This window comes from Misgurnus anguillicaudatus, chromosome 1 (genome assembly GCF_027580225.2).
Source record: "Misgurnus anguillicaudatus chromosome 1, ASM2758022v2, whole genome shotgun sequence".
Taxonomy (NCBI): domain Eukaryota; kingdom Metazoa; phylum Chordata; class Actinopteri; order Cypriniformes; family Cobitidae; genus Misgurnus; species Misgurnus anguillicaudatus.
Window position 1 is genome coordinate 16,800,845 of NC_073337.2, and position 20,506 is coordinate 16,821,350.

The window sequence follows — 20,506 nt, forward strand, 5'->3', positions numbered from 1 at the left end:
TGACATCACATTTGAATCTGTATGGACATGACATTCAGAGCTATATGGTAGGGGTTTATGTGAATAATGATAATATTTTAAAGCTTGGTTCACCAGTTTAATGACTGATTTAAACTTTTTTCCTCAAAAGCCCCAGTCTCCATTCAGCTTCAATGTATGGCAATTCTGCTCTTATTAAGTAAAAAAAAATTGTTTAATATAATTTCATATTTTTACCTCTTAAAATAACATTATGAAAGAACATTTATAGACTATATGTTTGCTTTAAAATCAAGTTTTTGGAGCAACAACAAACTCTTAAAGCAGACCCAGGTCATAATTGCCATGATTTTTACTGGTAAATTTGTGAATTCAGGTGAAGCATTGTAGACTAGATGGGCTGCAGACCAGTAGAAAACCATGAATCTTTGATGTTTTTTCAGTCTTAGAAGACAAGAGATAAACTTCAATCATTTATGCCAGTTGTAAAAAGCCAGAAAATGGTCAGCGTTGGTTCCTGCAGACAGCAAATGAGTGATTTTTAAAGGTTGTGACCGTTGTCTCACCTTCAATGTGCTCTGGGTGATGTTGTTGATATCCATTGAGAGTAGATGATCCTTACAGCCCACATACATACGGTCTTGGTCTTCATCCACGTAAAGTATTCTGTAATCCATTGCCCTCTCGGACAAAGTGTAGTGCTCAAAAGACTGGGTTTTATGTAGTTCTGTAAAACACATTTACAATATATTCACATTTTGTGGATTTTGCAGCTGCTTTAGCAAAAGTGATCGTATACATTTGATTAAAGGATTAGTCCGTTTTCTTAAAAAATCCAGATATTTTACTCACCACCATGTCATCCAAAATATTGATGTCTTTCTTTTTTCAGTCGAGAAATGTATTTATTTTTTAATAATTTTTTTGAGGAAAACATTCCAGGATTTTTCTCATTTTAATGGACTTTAATAGACCCCAACACTTAACAGTTTTAATGCAGTTTAAAATTGCAGTTTCAAAGGACTCTAAACGATCTCAAACGAGCCATAAGGGTCTTATCTAGCGAAACGATTTTCATTTTTGGCAAGACAAATAAAAAATATGCACTTTTAAACCACAACTTCTCGTCTTCCTCCGGCCATGTGAGCGCGCGACCTCATGTAAACGTCATCACTACGCCCCTGTGTTTACAAGTGTGGAGAAAGAGGACCGTTGAGACGTTGATGTATGTCGAATGATACTAATTAATATCTTTGTGTCATATTATTGTTTAAAATGGTCCGCAAATGTGCGTTTCATATATGTAGCACGTGACCTTTCCACGGCATTACGCAATTACGTGAGGTCGCGCTGGCGCGGCACACAGCCGGGGGTAGAGGAGAAGTTGTGGTTTAGAAGTGCATGTTTTTTGTTTTTCTTGCCAAGGATGACAATCGTTTCGCTGGAGAATACCCGTGTGCCTCGTTTGGGATCGTTTGGAGTCCTTTGGAACTGCAGTTTTGAACTGCATTAAAAGTGTTTGTGTCCATTAAAGACCATTAAAATGAGAAAAATACTGGAATGTTTTTCTCCAAAAACATAATTTCTTCTCGACTGAACAAAGAAAGACATCAACATTTTGCATGACATGGTGGTGAGTAAATTATCTGGATTTTTTTTTAAGAAAATGGACTAATCCTTTAAGTTATGTATTCACTACAGCCATGACTGATATTTTTAGCACTGAGCTCTACCTGTAATAAAACAGTGTTTTTTATGCACACAAACATGTTTGTTTCATCGGTTTGTCGGGTTGTGATGTTAACCTTCAATGCTGACAATGTAAGAAGCTTTTGAACCATGACCTTATTCCAAAACTCAGACATTTATGTTCACATTTTTATACTGTACATGGACTTTGTTTAAAAGACCTGACTCGTGAATATTCATTGTTTTCTTAGTCATTCAAGGTATAGACAAGTGGAGGCCACATTCTACAGCCAACCTTTTTTATTTTTCTCTTAACTGATCAGATATTTCATCCACGCCCACATTCCTCTCACTTTTCTGCTTTTCAGCATCTGATAAAAGGAAGCTTGTCTGAAGAACCTGCGTTCACCAAGATGCCTATCAACACAAAGCCAGTGCAATCCCTACTTTTCCGAGTGCATAATAATAAACAACTCCCACACCCTGCTTCCCATATAAGCCAGAGCATCCAAAATTGTGCAATTTTAAATTTGAGAATTGTGTAATTTCCATTTCTAACTTGTCCTGTGAAAAGAAAGTCAGTCTTGACTTTACTAAGTTATTTTGAAAAGTCAATTTTAATTAATTTAACAGATTAAGCATTGTTGTAATATATGTATATTTCAGAAATGTCTGTACTGTATATTTGTATATATCTACAGTATATTCAATACTGTCAAAAAGTAGTTAATTTAACCATCAAATGTATTTTTTATTTGCCATATACACCATAAAATGTTGACAGTGTGTCAAATAACTAAATAATTTTTTTAAAGAATAAAAAATAATTAAAGAATAAAATTAAAAAGTAAAAACGTTAAATAAATCATTAAATAAAAAATTATTAATTCAGAATATTGTCTGCTACTGTACCTCAAACTTCTTTCAATTCAAATACAATGCTTTCAGAAAAAAATGTACAGTACAGGTACAATTTAACCTAATTTACTTAAAAGGTACCCCATGCTTAACTCTTTCCCCGCCATGATCTCGTCAATTAAGAGAAAACATTTCCCGGCCAATGATGATGAGTTTTTATGGTAATATGTAATTCTGCTATTATCCACTAGATTGTGCTCTTATCCAATTTATAAAAAAATGAAGCAAAACTAATTTAACAACATTTTAAACTCTGTGTATGTTTAGATCATCATTCTGAATCTGATCTCTAACAAAATTCCTTTACAAAAATGAAATTATTTCAGCTTTTTGCTCAAAATTCTGTATCTTTAAAGAAACCTACTCATATTTAACTATAAGTTAATAAAGAACAGTGGCGACTCGTGACTGCTCTTCCAAGGGGCGCAAATTCAAAATATGTGTTCGGAGTGTCATGTGTGTTGCTCGTGTTTTCAAAATATGTATTTGTTGCACATGGTTAACATGATGCATCACATGTTTTGTCAAAATAAGTGCCTGCTGCACTCGCGTCAAAACCGTTTATGATAAAAGAGACGTTCACGTTCACAAAATACACGCAACACCATCCTTTAACAGTAAACTCTGATTACGCATGAGTTTATGCGAGTATCTGGCAAACGCGAGCATCTCTTTTATCATAAACCCTTTAGACGCGTCTGCAGCAGGCACTTATTTTCACAAGACACGTGATGCACATCACTCGACGCACATATTTTGAAATTACGAACCACACACATGATGGGCTACATACATGTTGTAACAAACTTTGCATCGTGGGCCCTCGAAAAAAGAAGTCACCGGCCGGCACTGATAAAGAATACAGATGTTAGACACTATTACAGGATCATATTAGAGGATAGACCCTTGTAAAAAAAAACATCATTCCAATGTAGCTTTAAAGTAACACTATGTAGTTTTTTTATCTTTAAATAATGTCTCTAAAATTATTTCAGTGATAGAACAATTTTTTAACTGGACAAATTGTACTGTTGCTGCAACCTGAGCAGCCTCCTAGCTGCTACAAGCAAACTCTGAAAGTGGCGGTGGAGGGTAGGAAACACAGCCCCGCCCCTCCCCCTGCCTGCAGAAGAGTGTCTGATACCAGGCACTGTTGTGCTTTTCAACCACATGGGGGAGCTGTAAGTCATTTTTACATGGAAACTACATAGTGTTGCTTTAATAAAGAGAGGTGCACAGGGCCACAGATTACATCAGACATGCTTCAAAGTAGCTTCAGATAGCATCTCAAACTGATATGAGAAGGATTACTACTGCTAAACAAAGAGCTCATCGAAGCAAGTTCACAATGTGCTAAGTGTACACTGTCAAAAATAAAGGTACGAAGCTGTCACTGGGGCAGTACCCTTTAAAAAAGGTCCTAATATGTACCATTTAGGTACAAATGTGTACCTTTAAAGGTACATTTTGGCAGTTTAAAGTACTAATATGCACTCTTTGGGTACAAAGGTGTACCTTTTTGAAAGGGTACTATCCCAGTGACAACTTTTGTACCTTTATTTCTGAGAGTGTATGAGAATTATACAGAGAGACAGTCTTAGATAGCAAAGAAATTCAATGTAGATCAAATGGGCACCACCAACCCCAGTAACTCAGGAGTAATTCATCTCTTCTGGACGTTCAAAAGACACATCTACAACCTCACACTGTGCTCAGATCTGCCAAGATAACGTTTTATTTGAGAAATATTGAAATGTCAATTTCAATATTTCTCAAATGTTATTTTTGAGTCTTTTCATTAAAAGTTCACTAAAGATCTCCAATAAGCTTCCTTAGAGTTGTAAAAGACCAATACATTTTCCTCTTGCAAAAAAAAGGAGTAAAAAGACGTTAAGTTGGAGAAAAAAAGGAGGAGGAAGCAGATGTGAGAAATAAATATTAAACAAAATACCTCAAAACAGCATAAGCGAGAGAGCTACCACTACTGGAAAAGTTACATGAGTCTAATTAGAAACACGCAGCTTCTGTAACCTCAGACTTAAATCACAAAATCACATTTCGCCCCATTCAGCAGTCTCATATATGATTAAAGACTTTCAAAACGCATTTCTTGCTGGGAAATTTGGCACCATAATACTGTGGCATCCTCAATAGTTGCCACAACCTTAAAACTTGATTTAGAAATGTCTTTACCAAGTCCTTCCAAATACTGACAGGTACATAAGTATATAATTCACAAACTACTTTGTTACAAAACAAGCTACAGTATGTTGGAAAATGGCTCTAGCCTATTGTAGCCTGTTATAAACTTATACAGGAAATCATTATTTGAGAGCCACTATTTTGCTCCAGTGACAGCTGTGCATCTTTTTTGTCCTACAAGCTGAACAGTGTATACAAAGAAATACCAACTGACTAAAAAATATTGCTAAAGAACCTTGAGGATTCAACTATTTAGATACTTGAATGCTTTTCCAGTGGACTGTATGTTGGTGCATATTTGTATTTAGCAATCAGGATTGCATGAATGGCCTTTCATTAAGAGAGATGAATGAAATCTCTTTATCTCAATTTATCCTAAGCATTGAATTTAGAGAAAATGGAGATGTTTGCTTAAGTCTCACTAGCGTCTTGTGTCAAACAAAATAGTCAAAGATTTTATTTAACGACAATACGAATTCAATTAAAACTAATTTATTAAAAACCACATCGGCATATCTTATAAACCACATCTGAATTTGTTAGCGTTAAACATTTTTAATTCCAATCATGTGCCAAAAAGAGGCATCCTCAGTATATAAAGTGCATTTGGATAACAGATGTAGTATGCACAGTTATGGTATACCATGGAAATTTGGCAGCCATCAGCACAGTAAAGACGAAACTTTTCACAAAAGCCACGCAGTAACAACTTCTAAAAGAACTGTTTTTGCTTCCAGCTATAAAACTTACAGTCGGGAGTCAACAGCCACATGCATGATGAAATATGAATCAACGTCAAGCAAATCAAAACCATATTTCACAACATAAAGATAGATATGCAACACTAAACCCATGACCAAATCACATAGGAAGGTCTTATGATAATGAACACAACACACAGGCTGTATTAGTTAAGGGCTTGACCACATTCTTGTACAGTTAGATCAAAAAAATCAACCCAAAAATGTTCATCACCAATCCTTGGTGAATTGGTCCTAGAAGAGACATTTTGGGAGGTGCTTTGAAGATACGGTTGACTATGACATGGGACACAGGGTGGTGTTAACGTGATGGCCCTCTGGGGTGCTTTCTAGGTTGCCGTAAGGGTTGTGTTCCTGAGAAACTATGAGAAACTTTTCTTTAGAACTGTTATGTCTACGCCTCTTCCTGAGCTCCTCGAAGGGTTGATACTTGATATGTGTTGATGAGAGGTGCTCATGACCTTGTGTAGTTAAAATCAAGTAACAATTGAAAGTGGAAAGAATGTTAGTTCTTGTTATATTGCAAATTGGAACTATTTTTTTTACGTGGAAGGCTGCAAAGCTTTATTGCTACTGAAAGCAGGTAGCAATAGGAACATGAGAAACCAAAAGTGACCTAGTCTGTAAAAACTCAGCTGAAGTAAATTTTGTGATCTTTTTTTTTTACAAAAAAATCATTTTTACATAAAATCATCCTACATGATGTAAGGAACATTCAGTCAAAAAATAACCTTATATTTCTTTAATATTGACTGAGTAAGGTCATGTGAAATCAATGATTGAAATAAAACTTAGATGCAATAAAATATTTTTAAAGAATTATTAAAATATATTATTAGCAAAATTATTATAACACATCATACATTAACATGAGACTAGTAGGATAAAATCAAGGTTCGTGAAAGGTTCTTGTCAGGCTGTATGGTTCCATATCAACAAAAGGTTCACAAAACATTCACAAAAGGTTATTTGATTATAACAAGATAAAAATAAAATACTCTTGACTTAAAGAGCACCTGTTTTATTGCCAAAAACAATGTTATTTTGTGTATTTGGTATAATACAATGTGTTTGCATGGTTTATGGTTAAAAACACATTATTTTCCACATTTTCGTGGCTCCAGATTTCACTCTCTTCCTGAAAGGCACGGATTTGAAAAGCTCTGATTGGCAAGCTAATCTGTATGTTGTGATTGGCCTGAATACCCCTCACGTCAACCAGAAATGTGACGCTCCTTCCCATTTTTGAAAGATTTGATTGCTAACAGGAGTTAACTTACAGGTCGTGAGTCAAAGCAGGAGGAATTATGATAATGTTGGTCTTGTCTACATCACCAATCCCAGGAAGTAAACTGTTGCCTACAATCTGTGTGTTTGTTGTACTCCAAGAAAAGAAATTACGTTGGAGACGATAACTTGCGTCATCACTTACTGTGGGGTATGTACCTTTTGTATATCATTAACATGTACTAATTAGAGGTCGACCGATATGGCTTTTTCTCTGGCCGATGCCGATATTTAGATATCAGGGCAGCCAATGGCCGATATGTTTGGCCGATTTTCTATATGTACATAATAATCAAAATGTTCTCATCATTAGCAGATATTTTAAATGTAAAAATGTCACTATTTAAGTCAAAGTATTAAAAAAATTATGGCTGGTCTTTCTGAAGAGTTTTACAACCTCCTCTGCACCATGCATTTATCAGACATAGATATTATCTGACACTCTGCTGTCATCATCTTTGATCAGTTTTTTACCATGGCTTTTATTGCTTTGTAGGATAAAATCCTTATTTGGTAGACCTGATAAATTATTATTCATCATAAAGTTAACATAGTAATAAATGTCTATGTTTTTTAGTTGAGACTGTTATTTAGGGCAAATCTTTCTAAACAGATTTACATTCTCCTTTCTGAGGCGCTATAAGTGACTGATTGTGCTGACAGTGACGTCTTGTGAGTTTAGTGTTGGGACAGATCTGTTGTTTCAACCGTTCATTCAAACGAAACCGTTCAAAGGAGTCAGTTCGCGAATCGGACGCATTGTGTTGTAATCCAGGCTGAGCAGCGCAAAACTGTAAACAAAGTGTTACTGTAACAACACGAAAAACATTTCCTCGGTGGATATGATTTGGTCTTCCGACCTTTCGCCAATGAGTCAGTTTTGTTTTGAGTAATAAAAGCAGGGAAACAGTTTAAAGACAGAAAGTGTGTGCACGAGGCTCTGCTCTCTCTGTCACGCAAAGAAAGATCATCATCACTCATTAATCACATGAATGAGCCTAATCTTTGCACGGACAGTGCACCGCGAGACATAAGCCCTTCGCGTTGTTGTACTGGCTGCTTAATTCGCGCGATCCCGCCATTGTTTACTAAAGCTGTTTGTGAACAAGGCACAGCTGCACACACACGGGAGCGATCTGCTTGCAGCAAGAGGCAGCGTCATGAGTTCTACAACAGTGCTTAGGTGCCGGCCAAAGCCGATTTTTTTAATATGCCAAAAATCGGCCAGCCGATAAATCGGTCGACCTCTAGTACTAATACACACATACACCAAAGGAAATGCAAAAACATGAATCGGACAATAGGTGCTCTTTAAAGGTTTTTTAGGGATCCAAAAATGGTTCTTCTGTGGCAATGCTGCGAACCTTTTTAAGCACCTTTATTTTTAAGAGTGTAGGAACTTAAATCATGTCAGCTGATCAAAGATTAACCATATTGGTCTCTCTCTCTCTCTCTCTCTCTCTCTCTCTTTCTCACACACCCTTTTTTTCATTCCACTCACACCCTTTTAGTTGTTTTTTATATAACGCAGTCAAGCAGATCTAGTACAAGGCTCTTTTGTGTGGAAACTTCTTAAACATGCATTATTAAACAGCACTGGAGTTATGGGTCTTAACCTGCCCAGAGGAGACCAACAAGATATGCAAGACCACATGGGTGTTTGACACGACATACAAGCTACCGGAGAAATCCACACTACTTGTCTGGCACACAAAGTTATGAGATTACAGAAATGCTGGTAGGGTTTGGGAGTTTAAAGAGTATACAGTGACCTTGACAAAAAACTATACTTTTCACTAGGTTACAGTACCAGCCAGGTCTACCTCTGTTAGCTTAAATGAGCCATGCCAAAATAATGACACAAATGATTTAATGCTAAACAAAAACAATTTAATCAAGTCGGTCTATTCGTAGAAAATGGGCACTATTTGTTGTTCTGTTGTACTTGTTCTTGGTTTTGTATATTAAAGGGCATTCAAAAATGAAAATTCTGTAATTTACTCAACCTCAAGTGGGTCCTAACCTGTATAAATTATTTTGTTTTGCTAAACACAAAGGAAGATATTTTGAAGAAAGTTTCACTGTAAAAAATACTTTGCTGCCTTAAAATTTTTTGTTGAATCAACTCGGATTTACAAGTCATTTCAACTTACTATTATTTATCTAGAGATGAGTTGTTATAACTACAGGTGAGTTGTTATAACTTATAAATTTAAGTTGACTTTTCTCAACTATATTTTATAAGTTGTGACAACTAATTTCTGTTGACATGACTTGTAAATCTGAGTTGATTTAACAAAAATTTTTAAGGCAGCAAAGTTTTTTTTACAGTGTTATAACAAAGCAGATCAGGGGCACTCTTGACTATGGACATGAATGGTGACCCTGATCTGTTTGGTTAGAAACATTCTTTAAAATATCTTCCTTTGTGGCCAATGGGGCTGTAACAATGCATGGCGTTCCCCATTAAATATACCGGTCTGAAATCGATTCTGAATCGCAAGGCCACAAAATCACAAAAGTCCTTATCAATTTAAAATCACTATGAGTTTGAGTCGAATAACGTGCATTTAAAAAAGCAACACTCGTCAAACACATCATTCAAAATTTTAGCTTCAATTCTTTACAATGGAGGGAGGCGGCATCGCGTCGTCCATCTTTTTTACAGTCTAGGATTCAAATTCATTCATTGAGAAAACATGCATTTGCATGATTATTTGTCACAGCCCTACTGGTCAACAGAATAAAGAAACTCATACAGGTTAGATCAACATGAGGGTGAGTAAATGATGACAGAATTTTATTTTTTGGGTGAATTATCCCTTTTAAAGCACTTTAGATTTCAAAGATGTAATTCTATTCTGAATTTTGGTCTGGTAAGAAAATGATCAAGTTTAATTTGACCTCTATATTATATCTCCTTACAAGGAACATGCTTGTGCATGGTGAGGTCATTAAAACAGATTAATATCAGCTGTTCTCTTATACAAGAGCGACGAGAGAAACTAGACAGATTTAAAAGTTGTGATGCCAGAAGTCTGGTGTAGGTTGCCCGCCCATAATGTGTCTCTGCCGCGGCTGCCAATACTTTAACTAGAGCCTGACATTAGCCACAGATATCGAGTCCTAATCAGTCTCAGATTAGGACTGTTAGAACTGATTCCAGAACTGAGCTCAGTTTTGCGGTGCAATTTAAAACGATAATATCAACTGGCATATTTATGTTTAATCAACCCATATGTTGTGCATATAAACAGGCTTGTTATTAATAATATTAACTTAGAGAAACTCGCTACAATATGTTTACAAGCATTCATATTATTCTTTAATCAATAATGAATTAATACAGTACACAGTAATTTTGAATGTTTTCTCCTGCAGAGACAACATTAAGGGGCGGTTTCCCGCACTAAAAAGCATGTTTGAGCTGCTTTAAATTAAAAACACTGTCCTGACTAATTAAAAAAAATATATCAGTGACACTGTTTTGTCTCAAGATGCACATCAGTAATGTTAATTGTAAGGTATGTTTGTAAAAACTTCTTAAATTGCCTAATATAAATAAGGCCTAGTCCTGGATTAACCTAAACCCTGTCCACCCTTAAGTCATCTAATGCAACAAAGTGACACTGGTGAAACCAATTTGGAAGGAAATTGTAGCCACGAAAACATCACATTACCTTTAAATATAAGAATAATTGCAAAGTTATTCTTTTAAAGATGCAAAAGTCACTACAATGAGATAATGATACCTCTCGGATCTCTGCACATATTATACCTTCATCAAATACTTTCACTTTAAATCCCCTTAATCTCTGCCTCAGGTCATTCAGAAATACCGCTTTGTTGGCAGAATCCGTTAAAGCTCACATAACACACGCTGTTTCTGCATTTCTGATGTTAATCTGGAGTAGCTACAGTATAGAGTAGTATTACGACCTTTATATCTCTGAAGAGTCTTTAGTTTAATAAGATTTATAAAAGAAAGATTAGCTTTACAGATTCTTTCCGATAACGTACGAAAAAATGAAAAAGGAGGAGTTACTACCGCGGGAGGAGCGAGTACGAGTCATGCAACACTCTACAACACTGTTTCAACTTATGATTCACTACATGTTTGTGTCATTTATATAATATGCACACGCTTATTTCCAACATAAGACAGAAGTCTTACTCACCGCATGCAACTCATGACCCGGTTGGGACTTTTCAATGAAATCCAACATGTCAAACACACACGCAAAACTCCGCTGCTACCCCAGATAATAAACTATACCCATTGTTTTCATAAGGCTGACTTTTCTACTTTCTAGACAATTCTTCTTTCGTGCCATTGTTGAGTTTTGAAATTAAACAAAGTTGTCGCATGATGTGATGTTTGTAAGTTCTAGCGTCTCCCGCTGATTGACGGGTAGGCGGGGTTTTCCAGGGGAAGTGCCCATAAAAAGAAGTGATACATATAGAAACCCCTGAAATGTCAGCTGGACCCGTAATCAAAAAAAAAAACTTTCCGAAACTCACAATACACAGAAATATTCTGTTACACACCCAACTGCTTTTTTGACACTTTACCTACGTTTAGCATGAGGATTGAAGAAACAACTCTATAACTGTGTTAATAAGTCAGAATGCATAAAATACCATTGAACCACCCCTTTAAACAAAATTTTCAGCAAAGTCCTCAAAGTGCACAGAAGAAAAATTGGATAAACGATGGCACGTGTACGTCAAGGTGCAAGCGATTATTTACCAGGTTATATCAAACCCATGACCTTTGCAATGCTAACAACGTTCTACCAGTTGAGTCGAAAGAACTGTGGATTCAATTGATTCTGATTGATTTAATTCTGCTATATGTAAACACAGTCAAAGTGTCACAGTCAGAAAATGTCAAAGGATTATCAAGACTGAAACACAACTAAGTGGCACTGACCGGCTTAGAGTTGCTAATTGCAGTCCAAAGCATGAGCCAAAGTCTTTTATGCTCCATTAAGTTTCCTTTACCAACCCAAACTCCGATTACAGCCCCATCTTTTGTGAATTTCTCCCTCATTGCCTCAACACCAAAAGTGTGTTTAAATAAATTAATACTATGCAAATATAACAGCCATGTCCTATTCATCAGCGATGCTACTGGCGCCAATGTTGCTCAGGGAGACGAGTGGGCGGAGTTTGCTAACCAACTTCAATAAATATTTGAAGAAGCTTAAAACATTAAATCCCTTTCAGGAGCCACCTTTGTTGTTGTTTTTTTTGCTTGGTTACACTCGCATAATGCAACGTGTAAGTGATTTCACACATATTGTTTATCTTAAAGCTACTGTCCAGGCAACCTAATGCCTCATTCTCATGAAAACTCACAATGTATGGCGTCCTGGTTTTCTGAGACAATCTATCATGCTGTAAGAGGTTGCCAGACCCAGTCATGGCCTAATGTGGGTAGTTGTGGCCTAATGGTTAGCGAGTCAGGCATGTAACTTGAGAGTTGCCGGTTCTAGTCTCATGGCTGGCAGGTTGACTGAGGTACCCTTGAGCAAGGCCCTCATTGCTCCCCAGCCGTTCACTACTTACTGGATGGATGCATGGGTCATTAGGTTACTTTCACTATTTTTTTATTATTGGGTTATCTGAACAGTTTGTGCTAGAAACATGAATGAAGATCATGTGGAACCAAAATGTGACCCTGTTTGTGATCCAGTCTTAAGTCTCAGCATTTGTTTGTTTCATGTCATTGATTTCATATTTGGTATGATCTTAGTCAGACAATATAAAATATATCAAGATTGTATTTTCACAGAATGTTCTTTACATTATGTAGGATGATTTTATGTAGAAAATTACTAAAGCTGTGTTGGTGTCACAATATTTTAACGAAAAGAGGGTGATCTTGTCTGATACTGAAGGTGTCATCCACATCGCAACTCCCTGGCAACTGCCCACAACACCCCACCATTTTGTTTTGCAGGTGCAAGCACTTTATGTATATTATGTTTTTAAAATATTCAAATCTAGACTGGTTTAGGGTGATCATGTGAACACAGGATTGGGTCCACGTGTCTAGACCACCCAGGCTGCAGGGTAACATGCGACAGAGACGTCAGGCAGTCTATACTCTTGACATTACCCACATTCCTCTGGTCTCTTGAATGCACACACACAAGCTCGTTCAAAAAGCATTTATAAATACTAACAGAGGAGAAGAAGACCTGCATAAACTGCATTGCACACAGACAGCACTGTTAGCAACTGACTGATTTAGTTCGCATTAGGGGACACTTTGACCCCAAATCCTTCAGACAGACCTGTGATCTAGGATAGACAATCAGAAAAGAATAATGTTCCCAAATACAACGGCCATCTTACGTGTTAAGCAGGTCAAATACCTATTGACACTAACTACGTCTCACCATATCGTCATTATATACATTCATCCTACCCTGCAGAATAAAGTCATGCACATATGTAATTTGCACAGATACTACATAACTAACAGTACTATATACAGTTGCTTTATTTTGTATATTTATATACTTGTAAATCATGTGAGGAATAATTGATGAATTATGTAAGGAATAATTATTAGGAAAATAATTTTCAATAATTCAACGGCCCGGAGTCAATTATTCCGCTTATACAGTTACCACACCTCAAGACATTGATCACATGATATATTTAAAGGGATTTGTCTGGTTTTTTAACTTAAATCGCTATTGTGAGTAGAACTATTTCTTCCACGTCTCATCCAACGGCTCTTTTGCTTGTTCCAAAACGTCATTTTATACTAGCAATGGAGGCTTGAGCCGTTGATAGCATTCTAATGCAGTTATTAATTAAGTTATTAGAAAACAAGTGAGAGCGACAGAGACACAGAGCGAAAGGGCGAGGGAGCAAGCAAGCGAGAGAGGACGAGTGAGAGAGAGAGAGATTGTGTGAACGAGGCTACCTCTGCTCTGTGCGTTTCAAACCTCGGAAAATCGTCTGTCATGTTGTTTTTGTTAGTCCGTTATTACAGTTAACTATGCGAAGTGATTTGGAACTGTAATGCGGTCAAGAGAGCTGTCTGGAACTACGTTCGCCGTGCGTTTCCCAGAAAATAATTGCACACCTCAGAATGTTTATCAGCCAATCAGATTCAAGCATTCAACGAACTCGTAGTATACTCGAAAATAATGCACACCCAAGGTGGTAATGTGAAGCGGAGTGCCTTTACACCGCAGGAGTGCATTATTTTTAAATAATTTAAAGGACCAAAGTCAATTTATTTGCTTATACCACGATTACCACAGACATTTTTTAAAAGGACATATCATGAAAATTCGACTATTTCCATGTTTAAGTGCTATAATTGGGTCCCCAATGCTTCTATCAACCTAGAAAATGTAAAAACGAACAACCCAGTAGGCTATATTGACCCAGCATGTGAAAAAATAGGTCATTGAAATTTGTCTCCCTCTGTGATGTCAGAAGGGGATAATACCGCCCCTTAATCTGCACTATCCAACCACGGCACTGCCATTTAGTGCAGAGATCAGCTCATTTGCATTTAAATGACAGACCTAAAACGGCACATTTTTGCTCACAAAGTGGCAATTTTAACATGATATAATAAATAATGAGGTATTTTGAGCTAAAACTTCACATACGCACTCTGGGGACACCAAAGATTTATTTAACATCTTAAAAAATGTCCCCTTTAAGACATTTGACAGGTCAGGTATGCGTTAATCAAAAAATAATGCCATGGAAAATTTCTCAACCAATTATTAAACTATTATTACATTATATAAGATTACATAAAAGAATCAAATGAACAAGATTGTGTACAATACTTTCTACATTTATTGGTAATATCATTTACAGTTCTGTTGGATCAAACAACAGATAAAAGCATAATATTAGCACAGAGTTCAGATGGGGTAGGACTCTTGGCACCAATACGGTTTATTAGGAGTCTCAGATTAGACTCAGTTACAGTACCATACTACTGTTGCACAAGTAGGGTTTCCCGCAGGAGTTGAAACCGTACACGTCAACCTGACCATCCCGCTAATGTCTGCCTTGCCCCAATTAGTGCCTTAGTTTCTCATCTTCACCTGTCACCAATCCCCCTAAGCCCTCCGTGACCTTTCACCTTAACACAAGACACCCCTCATACATATGCAAACATGCAGTGTAACTCATCCTGCAAAATGGGTATAATGTCAGAAAATAATTTCAAAATATATACCCCAGCTGTACAAAAAGTACAGCTTTGCACGTAAAGAGTTCATATTAGTACCTCAGATCTACATATTTGTACCAAAGGATGCATCCTGTATTAATACATCAAAGATACATATTAGTGTCTTAAAGGTACATATTGGTACCTAATGTATACACATCTGTTCCTAATGGTACCGTATGGGGATCTTTTTAAAGGGTACTGCACCAGTGAAAAATTTTTTCTAACAGTGTATACAGTCAAACACATACCTTATTATCATTTGTATATAAAGGCAACGCAGTAGGGATCTAACTCAGTCTATTCCATTGCTCAATGTTTCCTTTCTGTTTCATTTATTAAACAGCCTCTGTAAAACATCTTCCTTTTACAATCTGGAGATTTCTGGCCACTTAACTGGAAAAGCACTACAAATGTTTAAACCATAAACAGTTTATGACTTAAACGCTATTTTTAAAGCCAGATATGAAGCATTAAAGGCTAACAGAAATTGAGGCAAGCTGTAAATGAATCGATATGTGTTTTTATGTTAATCATGTAAACTCCTCTATTATGATGATGGGTTATATTGGCTGTCGAATTGATCCCAGTATTAGCTGGCACACAGAGGTCAGAAGGACAAGAGACCTTTACACATGCAGAGGCCAAAAAAGACAAGGGTATAATTGTCAGCCTCAAGCGCTCCTGTTGTCTTCTTGGTGGAAAATGTCCCTAAGCCCGATCACTTATGCTTAAACTCTAGACGAAGCCTGCAGATAAAGACGTTTGTTGGTTTTAATCTGTGACTGCTGCTGACAGCTTTAACAAGCAATGGGTTTTATCAAGCAGGAATTCCCCTGACTGTTTAGCACTGTGTTTGTGTCTGTTTTTGTTTTCATTGCTTAATATTTAACATGTGTTCACTGTTAATATCAACCATCCTTAGCCAGATCATCAGGTCTTTTGATCTAAATCTGAGACAGACTGAAGCTCCATATACAGTTATATAGACCTCATGCTAACCTCAAACCGACCCTAACATGACTTCTTTGCTTCAGACTCAACATATTGGAAACTGTGGCCAGTATTCTGTTTTCATCTCAATGGTGTTATATGGCAAGCATTGCTATTGGGGAACAAAGAGACATAGGTTGGGTTCAAACCATCCGTTAACCATAATAATTAAATAATGGTGCAGAATTGACCTGGAGTGCAACATTTGTGTTACAGACATGAATGAAACAAATCATGAGGCTTGTTAAAGAGAGGAAATTACTGATGCACCCATATATCCGCCTATAAAAGGTTTTGACAGATAACAGCTATCACACAGACCTATTGCATAAAAACAGCCGATGATCAGGGCAGATTATATCCTGGCACTCAAAAGGGGTGGGAACGCACCAGAATTCATACTGTGTAATAACTTTGAATTGGGTGACAATAACACAGAAACGTACATTGTAAAAATTCCTTTTTGCACTTACATTTTTAAGTTTAGTCAATTTATAATTACAATCAATTTTAACTTTCCTGACTAGCAAGGAGTTGCTATAAATTATTAAAATTAAAAGTAAAAATAAATCACAGTATATACAGTGTATCTCCGCAAGTGTTCTGTCAAACATATAACATAAATCGGTTATTTAGTGGAGAACGTTGCAGCAGTATTTTTTATTATTCCTTTTTATTTTTATATATATTTTATTTATTATATTGTAATATAAAGTGTTTATAAAAGTGTAAACAAATTGTTAAAAAAAGTTTATAGTAATAAACAACCTGCAGTTTAACCTGCAGCATTTTTTCCCTTATTGTACCGAAAATGAACCGAACCGTGGCCTCAAAACCGAGGTACGCACCGAACGTGATTTTTGCGTACCGTTACACCCCTAATATATATATATTTGTTTAGCAACGTCTAAGATTAGCCTATTAAAAGTATGAGATCCAGCCATCAAAAACACATTAAGGTCAACTGAAGTAAAAAAAAATATTTTTCTCCCCTCTTTAGAAATATCAACAGTTGGGCAACAGCCACAATGTAGAAGTGATTTATGCCTACGACGTTACCTTATAGCAGATGAATGTGATGTTGGCTGAGGTCAACATGGTTTAATCCTCAATATGATACTCGCTGTTAGAATATTCAGGGAATGTGTGACTTGGCTGAGTCTGAGAAAACGTTAGACTTGATCTTCTGAGTGTGATTATGATAAAAATCAGACCTTCATAGATGGGGCAGATATTCACAAATGTTTTAAGGCTTGTTTAAAACTCAATTTTTTGGGGTAAATGCAGTTTTAATAAAGCATAATTGCAGTACGACTAGACTTATCTGTGGACAAAAATGTGTGTAGAGAAATTTTGTATGCACGCAAACATCTGTAACCATATTTGTCATAGATGACTTTCCATTATGATATTTGGATATATGATGGTAACCACATAGCACCCTCTGACTTCCATAGTAGGAAAAAAATACTGTGGAATTCAATAGGTGCCCTCGACTGTGAGGTTACCATCATTAATCTTTTTGGTTTCAACAATGAACTGTCATTTTAAGAGTGCCTTCAAATAGATTTGATTGGCAGGCAATGGTATATCGTGCATCAGGTGGGGAAAAATCGCCCAGAAAGTGATCCCATGAATATCGTTCATTGTATCTTTATCCTTATAGTTGTGGTGTGAACTCCGCTATTGTCTTTAATATAAAACCATGTTCAAAACTATTTTTTTTATTGTTATCGTTATAATGTGAACGGCCCTTAAAAGATGACCGAATTTTTTTGGGGGGTGAACTATCCAGATTTTTTCAGTTATTATGTAGACTTGTGTAGACAGAAGCAGTAATTTGGCAGTGTGTCCAATTTGCACACTTTTCCTTACACTGTAAAAAGTGAAAAGTGAGTCTACTTAAAAAAACTACTTCACTTGGTAACACTTAAAATATTTAAGTTTTATCAACTTAAATTTTTCACTTTAAGTTAAAAATGTAAGGTAATTTTAAAAAAGTAATACTTCAGGCAACACTATTTTTTTGCTCTTTTTAGTTGAAAAAATGCCATATTTAGGTGTTACCAATTGAAGTATTTTTTTAAGTTAATTAAACTTTCACTTTTTACAGTGTACAACAAAAGTAAATCATGAGTTTATACATTTATATTTTTGTATAGATTTTAAAGTGATTTACAGTGCATTTGGGAAACACATTTTATTAGTATGTTTATTCCCTGGAATTGAACCCATGACCTTTTGCAGTGCAAATTTAATGCTCTACCAACTGAACAACATGAACACACAGCTTTGTTTAGCTTTGCTTTGCTAACTATAGACTCATGGGTCGGATCTGCACCGGATCAGATTCGAAATCAGGACCTAACCGAGTCTACTAGTACTGCTATCGGGTAGCAACTAGGACATTTTGGTAAGTTTTTGGTATTTCTAATTCTGTTTTTCACACAAGAGAAAGTTAAATGGGTTTGGAACAACTTGGGTCACACAATTAGAAGTAATTGATCTATACCTTTTAAAAAACAGGACCATTACTGGCCTATAGAAGCTACTGTAACTCATCTCAGTCGCCACACTGTTAAATATCAGTTTGTAAATAACAAAGAACAGTTTATAACAGTGCTGTCAGATGATGTAAACAGCGCTTAACAGGGCTGATAAAAAAAACGTAAAGGTCAGATTAGTCGTGTCAGGCCTCACATGCTGCAAAAAAAGAGCAAATTATACAGTACATGCTGAAAACAGACTTACACTCTTGCTTAATAGAGAAATGAAATACCTTTCTTGAGAAATAAACAACATTTTTGTTGCTTAACCAAATAAATAAAATAAAGCACTCATGGTGAAATCAACATTGCCAAAAGTTTGGGACACCTGCCTTTATATGCACATGAACCTGAATGACATTCTATTCTTAATCCATAGGGTTTAATATGGAGTTGGCCCACCCTTTGCAGCTATAACAACTTCAAATCTTCTTGGAAGACTTTCTACAAGGTTTAGGAGTGTTTATGGGAATTTTTGACCACATTTGTAAGATCAGACACTGATGTTGGACAAGAATGCCTCACTCGTAGTCTCCGCTCTAATTCATCCCAAAGATGTTGTAGTGGGTTGAGGTCAGAAACTCTGTGCAGGCCAGTCAAGTTCCTCCACACCAAACTCGCTCATCCATGTCTTTATGGACTTTGCTTTATGCACTGGTTAACAGTCATGTTGGAACAGGAAGGGGCCATCCCAAAACTGTTCCCACAAAGTTTGGAGCATGAAATTGCCCAAAATGTCTTTGTATGATGAACCATTAAGAGTTCCTTTCACTGGAAATGATTGGAGCACCTAAATTCAATGATTTGGAAGGGTGTTCCAAAACTTTTAGCAATATGTATTAATTAGACCACGCTTGTGATCTGTGTCAAAGAAAACATTATTTTATTTGCAAAGGGTGTTGTCTTGTGTTACCTGGCTTAGGTTCACACATATGGTCTGAACCAGATCAGTTTTGGCCAGTGTGAATTCAGCTGAGAATTTATAAACTTTACATAATCCTCAAAACTGTGGCTGAGCACAGTTTACACACAGCTGTCTGTGACTGAGTAGTAAGCAAAGTGCACAAAGAGGCGGTCACATTAAACATTGGATTCTTTGGGTGAGAGTCTGCATTTTTTGATTACTTAAATGTCTGCTTGTCTCAATACAAACTAGACATGAAAACAAAATTCCAAGTAGTAAAATAATTTATTCTAACTATTAAAATAGATAGACTGGACAAATATTAGACAAGGAGAAGTAAACTTATCTTACAAAAAATCAGTGGGGAAGTTTTTAGATAACGGGGGTATTTTCCATACTGTAAATAATACCTCATTCTGCATCAGCCCTTATTCTGCATTATGCATGCTTATTATTCATAAGGCCTTCATAGTTTTACGATGGTTTAATATTGAGTTTAAATATTAAAGGGACACCATTTTGGAATCCATTAAGCTGATCTCCGGGTCTGGCGCTAGCACTTTTAGCATAGCTTAGCATAATCCATTGAATTTGATTAGACCATTAACATCGCGCTCAAAAATAACCAAAGAGTTTTAATATTTTTCCTATTTAAAACTTGACTCTTCTGTAGTTAAATCGTGTACTAAGACAGACGGAAAATTAAAAGTTGCGATTTTCGAGGCCAATATGGCTGGGACTATACTTTCTTTCTGGCTTAATAGTCAAGGACTTTGCTGCCGTACCATGGCTGTAGAAGACGCAATTATATTACGCCACGCCTGAAAGTATTCCCCTTGGTAACTTTCAATAGCAGGGGACTATTTTGGGGCATTGCATAATATCATTCTGTACAGAAAAGTCAAGTTTTAAATAGGAAAAATATTATTTTTTAACATGATGTTAATGGTCTAATCAGATTCAATGGATTATGCTAAGCTATGCTAAAAGTGGTACTGCCAGACCC

General features: G+C 36.3%; 1 protein-coding gene across 2 annotated transcripts in view; it reads right to left on the reverse strand.

The window, feature by feature from the left end:
* sema3c (sema domain, immunoglobulin domain (Ig), short basic domain, secreted, (semaphorin) 3C) overlaps positions 1–20,506 on the reverse strand; it is a 72,145-nt gene that overhangs the window by 35,291 nt on the left and 16,348 nt on the right. For both annotated transcript variants that reach the window (XM_073867325.1, XM_055189992.2), the window contains one exon: positions 546–706. In XM_073867325.1, the coding sequence (XP_073723426.1) occupies positions 546–706 (161 nt within the window). The remainder of the gene's footprint in view (positions 1–545; positions 707–20,506) is intronic.